The 13,484-nt window shown below is 37.6% G+C and overlaps 1 protein-coding gene across 1 annotated transcript; it reads left to right on the forward strand.

Moving 5' to 3' along the window:
- Positions 1-6,652: 6,652 nt before the first annotated feature.
- On the forward strand, positions 6,653-12,826 carry CLEC2B (C-type lectin domain family 2 member B; the record flags this gene model as incomplete). Its single annotated transcript, XM_079714985.1, has 3 exons — positions 6,653-6,682; positions 11,621-11,703; positions 12,718-12,826. The coding sequence occupies 3 exons, from the start codon at positions 6,653-6,655 to the stop codon at positions 12,824-12,826; spliced, it is 222 nt and encodes a 73-aa protein (XP_079571111.1).
- Positions 12,827-13,484: the final 658 nt, after the last annotated feature.

A 13,484-nucleotide genomic window follows, 5' to 3' on the forward strand; every position in this document is an offset into this window, starting at 1 on the left:
CATTCAATGACTTTGCAAAATGTAGTGTCCACTCTTATGATTTCAATGTCTACCCGCCTGTGACCCTCCTCTCTCTGGTAAGGTGGAGACGTATGAGTTGGGGCACATGATTTTTTGTTTTTTGTTTCTTTCCAGGAAGCCCTTTAATAGCTGCTCAGATATACATGGACCTTGAACACCAAAACACAAAAATAATAACTTGTGGTAAATGAGTAGATATGGCATTTGTTTCCTGTTTCCTTAACTTCCATTCTGACTATTCCATCGTGTATGTCCTTTCAAAGAACAGAAGTTCATGCTTCATCGTAACCTTGGCAGAGTCTAAATCATGTTGTTTAAATGAACTTATTTCTGATGAAAACTCATGGATAAAACATCAACAGATATACAGTCTATCTCACTGTGGTGTAAGAGTCTAATATAATTTGATCTAAGATGAGCTATATTAGATGTTTCATGGTCTTGTGGTAGAAGGTCTAATTATGACCTACAATTCATCCAAATTCTTGCATGTTTTGCAAATCAAAGGGTTTTTTTAGAGTAATTCATCCGTCCATTTATTTGATTGCATTAAAATGAAAAACTGAACAAGCTGACATTTTAAGTAATGAGTCGAGGATATTCAAATCATATTATACTCTTTAGCCCCTGCAAATCAAAGTTTTAAAAAATTTGAGAACTCCACATGAGGCAGGATTTATATGGCTTAAGTTTAGGCATCAAAGGAAAACAATCTAATAAAGTGAAATAATACAAAGTTAATGTCTTGATGTATTGTCTTTCAGTAATGTTTTCACTTTAAAGTAAATTTCCAGGAATGGCTTTTGGATCTTTGATAACTTTAACCATAAGCCGAGTGTCTTATGGCTGGATCTATGCTTCATAAAAATATATTTGCCTTTATTTGTATCCATCAAGCATGACTTCGTGGTGTTAGAAATATGCTGGGTAAGTACAGAGGCTGTCAGGGTCAAAGGAGGCCCTGATAACATTAGTCTTAATTCTGCTTCCTCTCTCCACCTACCCTATAAATACAAGCTGAGTTACTCAGCAAAAATTAAGCAGAGAACTGCAGGAAAAAACGATAGATACAACAAAATTTTCTTTTCTCTTTTCCGAAATCCAGAGGCTTTTCCAGCTATCTCTCAATTACCCTATAAGGCCTATCATCGACATTTTATTTCTACTTGCATATTTTATCGCTCCCGCTTTTCTTGGCTTAGGAAAGTATAGCTGAAGAAGTCTTTATTCCAAATATCCTGATGAGTTTGAATTTGGAATAAAAACCTTTATTTAGGGCTTCCCTGCTGGCGCAGTGGTTGAGAGTCTGCCTGCCGATGCAGGGGACATGGGTTCGTGCCCCGGTCCGGGAAGATCCCACATGCCACGGAGCGGCTGGGCCCGTGAGCCATGGCCGCTGAGCCTGCACATCCGGAGCCTGTGCTCCGCAACGGGAGAGGCCACAGCAGTGAGAGGCCACAACAGTGAGAGGCCCGCGTACCGCAAAAAAAAAAAAAAAAAAAAAAAAACCTTTGTTTAATATTGTAGAGGTTGAGTGTTATATAAGTTATCTCTTTTATTTTAAAGCAAATATCTCATTAATTTAATTATGTGTCAGACACTGAAATTAATAGCGAGTATTCATGGAAAAAGTCATGGCACTAGTCCTTATGGAGCACAGAGTCTTAGACTTTAGGTACTTAACCTTTGCCTCTTAGAGTTTAGAACAACTTTCCACTCCACCCCACCCCAGGCCACATTTTTGTTCCTCTTTCTTGTTTCACTCTTTTCCATTGCATATGTGTGTGTGTGTGTGTGTGTGTGTACATATATATATATATATATATAACATTTTTGTCATGTATACTCACAGGAGTGTATTCCATGTCTCCAAAACAGTGACTGACATACAGTTACCACTCAGTAGAAATTTGGTGAATGAATGAATGAATGAATGAGTATATGTAAAATGGGCATTTATTGGAATATTACACACGCAGAAAGCAATTTAGGGAATCTTGGGAATTTTCTATGATCATGCTTTTTGCAAGAAGCATCACCATCTACCCAGTTTCCAAGTTCCTTCCACTGTACTATGATGTCTTTCAAATTTAGGTATTACCCAGACTCCATTTTCTATATTTATAGCTGAAGAACCAGTAAAAGACACTAGGATCACAATGACAAGGTATAGATATGAAAACAAAGGAAATCAGTGAAATGCATAGCATGGTGGATAGGACTGATCAATATATAAAGATGGCTAGAGGATGTGTAAAAAAGAAAGACAAAAAGAAAATGATGTTGACTAGTGTGAGTGTTATAATAATGTCTCTAAACTGAAAAAAATATAAAGAACATCAACATTTTGCAGTTAGTGATATCTTTTTATAGACCTTTTACTGTACATCACCTTTAAGCTAACCCTTAGGTGCATTTATCAGTGATATCCTGTTTCCTCTCTCAGTCCTCTGAATTCAAATTGTTGGTTCACTTCTGACTTTCTAGCCTTCTACACACATATCAAATACTGTTTATCTTTGGGAAAGGCTAGAATTTCCTGTCATGGAAAAAATGCCTAATTAATATTTTCTCTTTCATTTTCAGAAAGTTTAAACCTGTGGACTGAAAAGTGGAATGAGCTTTATTAAAAGTGAATAAACTAAATGTATAACTACCAGACAACAACTGTAGCAGAGCTTTTGGTTACAAAATAGTAGATAAAATGAAGGGGAAAATTGTGTTAGACCACATTCACAACACTGAGACGTTTATCATGCATGTGCATTCAAATTCCCTGTAAGTAAGGAAGTCAAATAATATTCAAATGGAATAGATAAGACTTAAGATTTGACAAAAAGGCAAAGATTGCCTAAGAAGAGAGAGGAGAGGGGAATATTTATCAGGGAGGGCACGCATCTGAAACAAAGTTAGGGAAGTTGGAAGGAGTATGGTGTGATCCGTGATCAAGGAACGTGAACTGATCAAGCATATTTGAACTGAGTATTCACATCACAGTATATTGGGATACAAGGTGTCCTATTAAAATCACTGTAAAACTTACATTTCAGGGACAATTAACCAATCAATTATTTGCACATATATCTATTGATCACCGTGTATGTCCCAAGCACTATCCTATTTTCTGGGGATCAAGTGATGAACAAAACACACAAGAGTTGTGCTCTTATTGAGCTTACGTTCTAGTGGAGAGTGGTGAACACAGAGAGCAAAGAAGAAAAGAAAGAAAAGAGCAAGACAATTTCAGATCATCATAAATGCTATGAAAAAAGTCATACAATAGAGCTTTATTGGTGGGGCTTGGAGCAGCCCTGTTTGTGCTCATTGGAACTGGTTTGTTTAACCTTTACGAGAAGGGGGTGGAGAATTGCAGTTTTCTTCCATTTTTTAAAATTGAAGTAGAGTTGATGTAAAATATTATATTATTTTTCAAATGTACAAAATTCAATGTTTTTATAGATTACACTCCATTGAAAGTTACTACAAAATAATGGCTATATTTTCCTGTGCTGTACAACATATCCTTGTTGCTTACTAATTTTATACATAGCAGTTTGTATCTCTTAATCCAATATCCCTATCTTGCCCCTCGCCTGCCCACTGGTGACCACTAATTTCTTCTCTATATCTGTGTTTCTGTTTTGTTATACACATTCATTTTAACTTTTAGATTCCACATACAAGTGATATCATATGATATTTGTCTTTGTCTGATTTATTTCACTAAACATAATACTCTCCAGGTCCATCCACATTGTTGCAAATGGCAGAATTTCATTCTTTTTTATGGCTGAGTAATAGTCTACTGAATATATGTACCACATCTCCTTTATCCATTCGTCTGTTGATGGACACTTAGATTGCTTCTATATCTTGGGTATTGTAAATAGCGCTGCTATGAATATTGGGGTTCTGTATCTTTTCAAATTAGTGTTTTTGTTTTCTTCAGATATATACCCAAGAGTGGAATTGTTGGATCATATGGTAGTTCTATTTTTAGTTTTTTGAGGAACATCTGTACTGTTTTCTGTAGTGACCACACCAATTTACATTCCCACCAACAGTGTAGGAGGGTTCCCTTTTCTGCACATCCTTGCCAACATTTGTTATTTGTGGTCTCTTCGATGATAGCCATTCTGACAGATGTGAGGTGATATCTCATTGTGGTTTTGATTTGCATTTCTCTCATGCTTAGTGATGTTGAGCATCTTTTCATGTGCCTGTTGGCCATCTGTGTATCTTCTTTGGAAAAACGTTTATTCAGGTCTTCTGCCAATTTTTTAATCAGATTGTTTGTTTTTTTGATATTGAGTTGTGTGAGCTCTTTATATAGTTTGGACATTAACCCTTATCATCATCATTATTTTGCAAATATTTTCTCCCATTCAGTAGGCTGTCTTTTCATTTTGTCAATGGTTTCCTTTGCTGTGCAAAATCTTCCGCTTTTAAGAGCATCCAAAATAATTTATGCTTAATTCTGATATAATAACAATGATACCATTTATTATTGCTTTTATATGCTTGTATTAATTGCCTTTGCGGTAGGTGTTATACTTATGCCAATTTTACTAAAAAGAAAAATAAAGCACAGAGGTTAAGTGACTTGCCAAAAGTCACTGGACAAGTAAATGTTTTTTGGGTTTTTTTTGCGGTACGCGGGCCTCTCACCGCTGTGGCCTCTCCCGTTGCGGAGCACAGGCTCTGGACACGCAGGCTCAGCAGCCATGGCTCACGGGCCCAGCCACTCCACAGCACGTGGGATCCCCCCGGACCGGGGCACGAACCCGCGCCCCCCACATCGGCAGGTGGACCCTCAACCACTGCACCACCAGGGAAGCCCAACAAGTAAATGTTGATCCAGGATTTGAATCAATCAGTCTGTCTTCATAGTCCTTTATTTTAAACAGGATATTTTATTACCCTGATTGGATGAGTATGTTGATATAATAAGTCTGTCTTCATAGTCCTTTATTTTAAACAGGATATTTTATTACCCTGATTGGATGAGTCTGTTGATACATTTCAAAAATAAATTCTTTCCTATATTCATCCTCTGGCTCCTCCTTGTGGTCATTTGTTGTTGTTGTTTCTGCTTTTATCTTTTCTTTAGGTCTTTTGGTACCTCCAGGTTTAATTTTCAATTTTCTCCATTCCTTTTTGTAAATAATTTTGAATTCATTCCTATTCTGCTCATTCTCTGGGTACTATCCAATATAGGTCCCTCTTTGAAAGTGTTCTCTGACATAAGCATAATATGTGGGAATGGAATGATTATTGAAGAACAAAGTGAGAATACAACTTCCCATTTTGTAAACTCATTATTTCTTTTAATGTATCCCAGGTGAACAATACTTCTCTATTTAAAGCCTGTGTTCCCTTATTTTCTGCAGTGAACAGTATTTTCTGATGGATTTAATTCATGTGAGAGCAGCAAGGGAAGTCAAAGGTGATTTTAAGTTTTTTGCTGAGGAACTGTAAATGTGAAGTTCTCATTTACTGAAATGGAGAAATGTAGAGTGAAATGATTGGAAAAGCGTTGTTCATTTTTTTAATGTGTTAAGTCTGAAAATTCTACCACATATTAAGTGAATATGCCAAGTCTCCATTCAGATACCTGAACTGGCCATCAAACTCTGGCATGAAGATATACATTTGGAGGTCATCTAGGTATGGTTGTTACTTGAAGCCCTGAATCTGGAAGAGCTCATCCGGCAATGAGAATACACAGAAGATAGAGGGTCAAGGACTGAACTCTGGGGCTCAAAAGTATTTTGAAGTCAGCTAAGGAGGAATCAGCAAATCTGATGGAAGATTAGGTAATGAAGTAAAAGAAAATCAAGATAATGGTGTCCTGGAGAGCAAAGTATTTTGGAGAAGAATTTTAAATTAAAGGGAATAATCAGTTATGTCAAATGCTGTTTATAGGTTGAGTAAAATGAATCCTGAGAAATAGCCATTGGTGTGTTGATATAGAGGTTAACAGTGACTTACTAGCATCTTACTAGAAATAGTGAGGGGAAAAGCCTGATTAAAGTGGGTTCGGGAAAACAGGAAGATCCAGCAGGCATAGACAGCTTTTGAACCCTTTTGTTGTTAAGAGAATTAGAGAAATGGGGTGATTGTGTGTGTCTGTGGCAGGGGTGTAAGCAAACATTTTTTGGCTTATTTTTAATGGAGATATTATATCATGTTTACAAGTTAAGGTGAGTAAACCACTAGAGATTAAAAAAAATGATGATTCCAGAGAGAGAGAGATATTTACAAGTTAAAAATATTTGACTAAGCAGATGGAATGGACTTCAATTTGTAGATGGAGATTGACCGTAGATCAATCCAGAGTGTGTAGAATTTAACCACAGAAAACGGTTGAAGATGATATTGCTTTACATATACAGATGTAAAATATTTTTTGTATATTTGCTCATGGGGCAGAGGAAATGCTCTTCTGATATTTTGGTTTTCTCAAGATAAGAGGCCAGGTTTTTAATTGAGTTTGAGAAAGGAGAACAGAAATTTGAGAATTGAAAAAGAAAGAGAAATTGGGAGTAATCTTCTAGCAGATTCACAGAATAGACTGATTAGTAAGACTGCTGGCAAATTATCATTCAAAAATGTAAAATAAGACCAGAGAATGCGGTCACATTTAGCTGCTCATACGCAAGTACAGAGTAGGTAGAGTTGGATTCACTGGGATGCGTTTTCCGGATAGGTACAGTGAAGGAAGGGACAAGCATTGAACTTGTAGCTGTACGTAAGGAAGTGATCATTATAATTGACCCTGATAAACGGTCTAAGCCAGGTAAAACAGGAAATGAGACATGAAGGATTTAGGACAATGAAAAGGTGGCATGGTCACTGAATTTGATATCCCAGGGGGCATCAAAGTACCATAGGCCGTAAACTCACTCTAGGGAATGAGCTGGAAAGAAAAGACTTGGAAGTTAGAGAGTAGAAATCTAAAACTGAAGTAATACAGGGGGTGTTCACATTGGTAATGAAATTGTCTGGATCTAGTGCAGCACTGTCCAATAGAATTTTCTGTGATAATGGAAATGTTATACATTGTGCTGTCCAGGTCCACAGCCAAGAGCCCCACCTGTGGCTATTGAGCACTTGAAGTATGACTAGTATGACTGAGGAAAGGAAATTTTTTTTTTTTTCGGTACACGGGCTTCTCACTGCCGTGGCCTCTCCTGTTGTGGAGCACAGGCTCCGGACGCGCAGGCTCAGCAGCCACGGCTCACGGGCCCAGCCGCTCCATGGCATGTGGGATCCTCCCGGACTGGGGCACGAATCTGTGCCCCCTGCATCGGCAGACGGACTCTCAACCACTGTGTCACCAGGGAAGCCCAGAAATGAATTTTTAATTTTAATTCATTGAAGTTTAAATAGTCACATGTGGCTAGTAACTACAATAATGGAAAGCATAGCTTTAATGAATGATCACCATAATGAGTGGTCGATTTGTGGTGTGGTCAAAGGTGACTGGAGGTAAATCCAGGACCTGAGAGCACAGGGTATGGGAATTTTCACCTGCAAGAATACTGAAATTACTGATAATCATGACAGGAATAGAAGTGAACAAGGAGATTTAAGACATTTGAAAAAATGGTAAAGAAATGAGAAATGCCCTGGAATTTGTAGACGCTTGCAATGCATTGTGTTATTTGATAGTATAATCTGATATAATGTGCTACAGAGGAGCTGGATATTTTTAAGGGGGAATGTATAGACAGTAATTTCTAAAATCAACTAATAACAGATAATATAGCATTTTAGGATCATAATAGTAGAAAGTGTGTAGGAAGTATGATCAATCTTCTTTGCTATAGAAATAATTAGGAAACAGATGAGATTCCTCATCATGGTTTTACCAAAGCATTACTTCATATAAGATAGTAAGAAATTAAATACTTTTTAAGGGAACTTTAAGGCATATGAAAGAATTAGGGAAATTAAAATGAAAACACAGTCTTTGCAAAATTAAGTGAAAGACCAGGACAAAGAAAAACACCCTTGAGTTCTCATTTTTTTTTTAATGGTCAGCTAATTTTTATTTATTTTTTATTATTTATATATTTATTTTTTGTCCGCGAGGCTTGCGGGATTTTAATTCCCCAACCAGGGATCAAACCCGGGCCCATGGCAGTGAAAGCGCCAAGTCCTAACCACTGAACTGCCAGGGAATTCCCAAGTTCTCATTTTTGTAATCACCTATTTGATTTAACTTTTGCTTATATCAATGGTCTGTGCCTTTACCTAGAATAGAAACATAAACATGGATTTATTATTCATTTTCACATTTTTGGTGGTGGGGTTTAGCTGATTATGACCCAGAGCCTCCACACATTTTTCTTTTTTTTTTTTTTTGTACTGAGCTCTCCATCAGTTTGAAAAAACATAAACAAGAAATATATGTACATTTCTGTATTTAGAGATCATGCAAAAGTGTTACTGAAGAATTATTATTGCTACATTGCATTTCTGCAGCCCACTGGATAATCGTTCACACCCCTAAAGCAGCTCCAATTCTTTCTGGAGACCTGTGACTAAGATCATCTTCACACAGAGGTGAACCTTGGGAGGTTCTGGATCACTCCCCCAGCCATCTGAAAACAAAAAACCCAACCCATGGGCTTCCCTGGTGGCGCAGTTGTTGAGAGTCCGCCTGCCGATGCAGGGGACGCGGGTTCGTGCCCCGGTCCGGGAAGATCCTACATGCCGCGGAGCGGCTGGGCCCGTGTGAGCCGTGGCCGCTGAGCCTGCGCTCCACAACGGGAGAGGCCACAACAGTGAGAGGCCCGCGTACCGCAAAACAAAACAAAACAAAACAAAAAAACCCAACCCACATTCTCTTCCTGAGTACAGTTACCTAATCTTCTCCTCCTTACCCCAAAGGAAACCTTTAGAAATGATTCCTCAGTTTCCTTCCTCATGTATTGCCCACAAATATTTTTTGAGCTCTGTATTTGCTGCTTTACCAAAATCACACAAAAATAGCTTAAACAACAAAAAATTATCGTCTCACAGCTCTGTAGGTTAGAAGTCTGACCCGGATCTCACTGGGGTAAAATTAAGGCTGAGCTGTGCTCCTTTCTGAATGCTCTGTGGGAGAATCCATTTCCTCAACTCTTCATCCTTTAGCTTGTTTATATTCATTGCTTCCTGGCCCCCTTTCTCTATCTTCACCCAGCAACACTGTATCTCTCTGACCCTTCTGTGTTGTCACATCTGTCTCTGGCCACATCTAGGAATGGTTCTCCACTTTCCTATGATTAAAATGTGCCCACCCATATAACACAGGATAATTTCCTCACCTCAAAATCTGTAATCTTAATCACATTTGCAGTGTTCCTTTTGCCATGTAAACTACCATATTCATAGGTTCTGGGGATTAGGACACAGATATCTTTGGGGGGCTATTACTCGGCCCAACACAGGTTCTTAACAACAATTTACTTTCTTGAACAAATGAGTATGTTTTAAGAGCTCTGTAAATCCGATACTTGTTGTGACTAAATGACCAGCCACATGTGCAGTGTGCTGTCTTTTCTCATGTTCTTCCAAAAAACAGCCAAAACACTTTCTATATAAATTGTCGCCTCTTTATTGCTTATGTGATGTTGTTGAAACCTACAGTATCACAGGGTAAATCCTTGTGCAGTGAGTTTACTTCAGTTTTATTGGAAACATCTTTTCAGGGCATTTTTAGGCCTAAGAGGAGATAGAGGTTGGTTAGTTCATCGGGTTATTTTTTTAATGAAATGTAAATAAATTGTAGCTGAAAGAGGCTTCAGGCATAAAGACCCTCTGGAGATTTCCCCATATCCAGTGTTCAATATGGGCATCTAGCACTGTGCGTGCCTGTGGTTACCCCAAACTCTATCTTCTGATTTGGGGGACCTGGAAGACGGTAAGTTTTCTATAGTAATTTCAGCTGCGCCACAACTGTGACTGTGGGCTTCCCTCAGGCTAAAAGCCAAGCAAGCAAACAAATTAAAAACAGAAACAAAAGCACCTTCCCATGTGCCAGCCCCATTCTCTCCAGAATCTGCCTGCTTTTTTCACTCTTCTAAAACAGCAGGAGGTCGTTTTTAAAATCTTGCCCTGAGTATTACTTGTTACCTAAAGGAGCATTATTCTTGTTAGGAACATAGCCATGTAAGAAGGAAACTCCCACTCATGCCCAGTTTTAATAGCTATTAATTTCTTCTCCGAGCACATTGCCAACACCATCTGTCTGTCTCTCACACACATTTGTTTTTTTAAATCTGCAGCCAGGTGTGGGTGGTTTTTAACTATACAGCTTTTCCTGTCTCAGTATGTATAACTACAGGGCTCTTGCTGTTTTAGTATGTGTATCTCCTTGATATCTGATATGGCTGAGTGTAAACCAGACCTAAAGCCTCCATACAGGATTAGCTGACCTTTGACACATGTGAAGAGGACAACCTGAGCCTTTAGTAAAACAGAGCAGCCCCTGCGCTGAGGATTATGGGAACTTCCCCACGAAACCATCATCCCTGCTCTGCTTGCAAGTACCCCTTCTTTGCTTCACAGCAAGAAACAATGCCGAAGGAGCAAACAGTTTACATAAATTTCCTCACTATACATGAAACCATGAATCCAGGGACACTGTTTTCTTAATATGTTCTGTTGTAAACCCATAGCTTAGCCCAGTGAATTGAATTTTTTTTAAATAAATTCATGAAATGCTACAGAAGATGGTATATTAAAATGCCAAGGTTATCAGTGTAACTGTTATCAGGTAGAAATGGACCATAGTGTTGTGATCTGTCATAACTCCCTTATATTTATATAAAGCTGAAACATGGAGTGATGCAATGTCAAACTTATGGTTTCCCAGCTATTTAGTAGCAGGGTAGACTCAATGACTTTCTGTGTATAACATAATTCTATGGCAACAAAGGCTCTAAGGTAGGAAAAAATTTCAACATTGAATGAATACAGAGAAATATCAGGAAAATTAAAATTTTCCCTGAATGGTGTCTTTAGAAATCTAAATATTTTGCAAAAAAATGAAATTTGAGAATTAGATTCTAAAGGAACTGGATGCATGAGGGGAGTGTGTGTATGTGAGTGCGTGTGCACAAGTGTGTGTGAGCATGTGCCCTCATGTGTGTATACATGTGTGTGCACATGTGATAGTTTGGGAGAAAAGTTGAAGTAAGATATTACATTATTTACTGAGAAGTGAAAAAAACATTATAATAAATATATGATGATTACGAAGGTTGTGTAAGAACTCAGTTGAAAGTCTAGCTTTCCAGGAGTTTACGGTTTAAAAATCCTGGAGGAATAGATTTTCATATTGAATATTTAACAATTTGGAATCAAAAGAGCCTTAAAGAAACTTTCTCTCACCTTTGTTTCAGGAATGAGAAAACTGAGTGTCAGAGGGTAAAAAACTTCTTCACAATCGCATAGCTATTTTCTGGTGAAACCAAGACTTGAAACTTTGTCACCTTACTCTTCACAACCTGCAAAGCAAGAGGGACACAACTGGTTGTATTGAAAACTGACAAGTAAAATTCTGAATTTTGCTTTGTCTCTAAAGGATTTTCTTAGGTGATACAAGTGTGTTTCTGATCACTGGATTTGGCGAGACATGACCAAAGATCAAACAGGACAATGGGTGAACAGAAGCACAGTTAACAACTGGTGAGTTTCTTTCTTTCTGGGATTATTTAAATTTAGGTAGTGCAGACTGCTCTAGAACCTGTACATTAGCTATATTGCTCTAGAGTCCACGATTTGTTTGCATGTTGGAAAAATGGAGCAGGGAAGACTGTGGCATGTACTGAGAGTAGTTTCAAGAGTCAGCCAGAGAGGTTGGAAACCAAGATGTAAGGGGAAATACCTCTTAGTTGGTTTCTTTGAAAATAAAGACCTGAGATTCACATACACAGTAAAAATAAACTTTTGCTTGATTTTAACCTGTTTTCTCTGATTATATATCTATTCTGCGAGCTTCATGCTACCTGTTTGCTGACAGCTTTTACAGTGTAAGTTAAACTTGTTTATTTTAACCTGCTTTTATTTGCACAGATATTGCAATTTTTCCTGGACTTCATACCTTCCATTTTACAATATGGAAAACTGGACCTAAAAGACTGAGTTCACTGCACTCATGACCCCAGTATAACCACCCTAAATGGTGACTGCCAGCCACTTTGCCACTTAATTTATGTTAGAATTTCCCAATAGCAATACCACTGACAGTTTGGACTGAATCATTCCTTGCTGTGTGGAGGGAGCACTTTCTTGTGCATCGGAGGATGTTGGCAGCATCTCTGGCCTCTACCCACGAGACAGTAGGAATTCCCCCTACCCTCTTCCACTTGTTACAACCAAAAGTGCCTTCAGATATTTCCAAGTTCCCTTGCAGGGGCGTGGAAGGCAAACTCACCCCGGGGTAAAGAACCATTGGTTTCTACAAACTGGTGGCTCTACTCTTGACATGGAACTGCATGTCAATTTAACAAATACAAATTCTTGGAAGGGAGATTCTTATGGTCCAGTTTGGTACAGGTATCTTAACCCTAGCAAGAAAGGACTGTGTAACAGCATACTTTTTCAGAACTCTAGACAGATAATATTTTTTAAAAGGTGTCATTGAGCAAGGGAGAAATTACAGGACTCCCTAATACACAGTGTTTAATTCCTTTATTGTAGGTTTAATATGACAGGGAATGAAATATGTTTTTATCTTAATGAAGATGGTGTTGCAAAAGCTAGATGGTACACAGAAAGAAAATGGATTTGCAAGAAAAGAATGCACTGAGTAGATGTTTCCGGTAATGGACTTACAGCCATGGGTAAGATGGTTTTAATATTTATCAACTTTTCTCTCCTTCTGTTGAACTTTCAATATTTCACTGCTTTAATATTATAGCCTGATGATACATCTTGGTGATTATTAAAGTAATTTCCTTATTATTTTTCTACTTTTCAAATGGCCTGGATCTTTGCTTTTCTATATCAACTTTAGAAGAATCTTGTAATTTCACAGAATCTATAGGTTAATTTTGGGAGGATTGTATTTATGTATTATTTTCTTATTCATTTACAATGTATATCTTTTACTGATTTTTGCCTTATATAACTTACAATTTTTCTAAACAGTTACTGCATATTATTTATTACATGTGTCCCTATTATATATATCTAATGCTTTTGCTGGTGCAATTATGTAATTTTATTATCTTTTAAAATAGTTGTTTTTTTTAGAAACGTAATGGTTTTGGATATTCTTGTCCTCTTCAACATACATCCTGAAAATTCATAATTTTCTAATAATTTGTGGATTCATTTAAATACTATAAAACATAACATCTAGTAATAACAGTTTTATTTTTCCTGTATTAAAAAATTACTTATTTCTTGTCTAATTAAAATGGGTAGGACTGCCAGGACAATACTGATGGTAAACATTGTTCCAC

Source organism: Hyperoodon ampullatus, assembly GCF_949752795.1.
Source record: "Hyperoodon ampullatus genome assembly, chromosome: 11".
NCBI lineage: Eukaryota > Metazoa > Chordata > Mammalia > Artiodactyla > Ziphiidae > Hyperoodon > Hyperoodon ampullatus.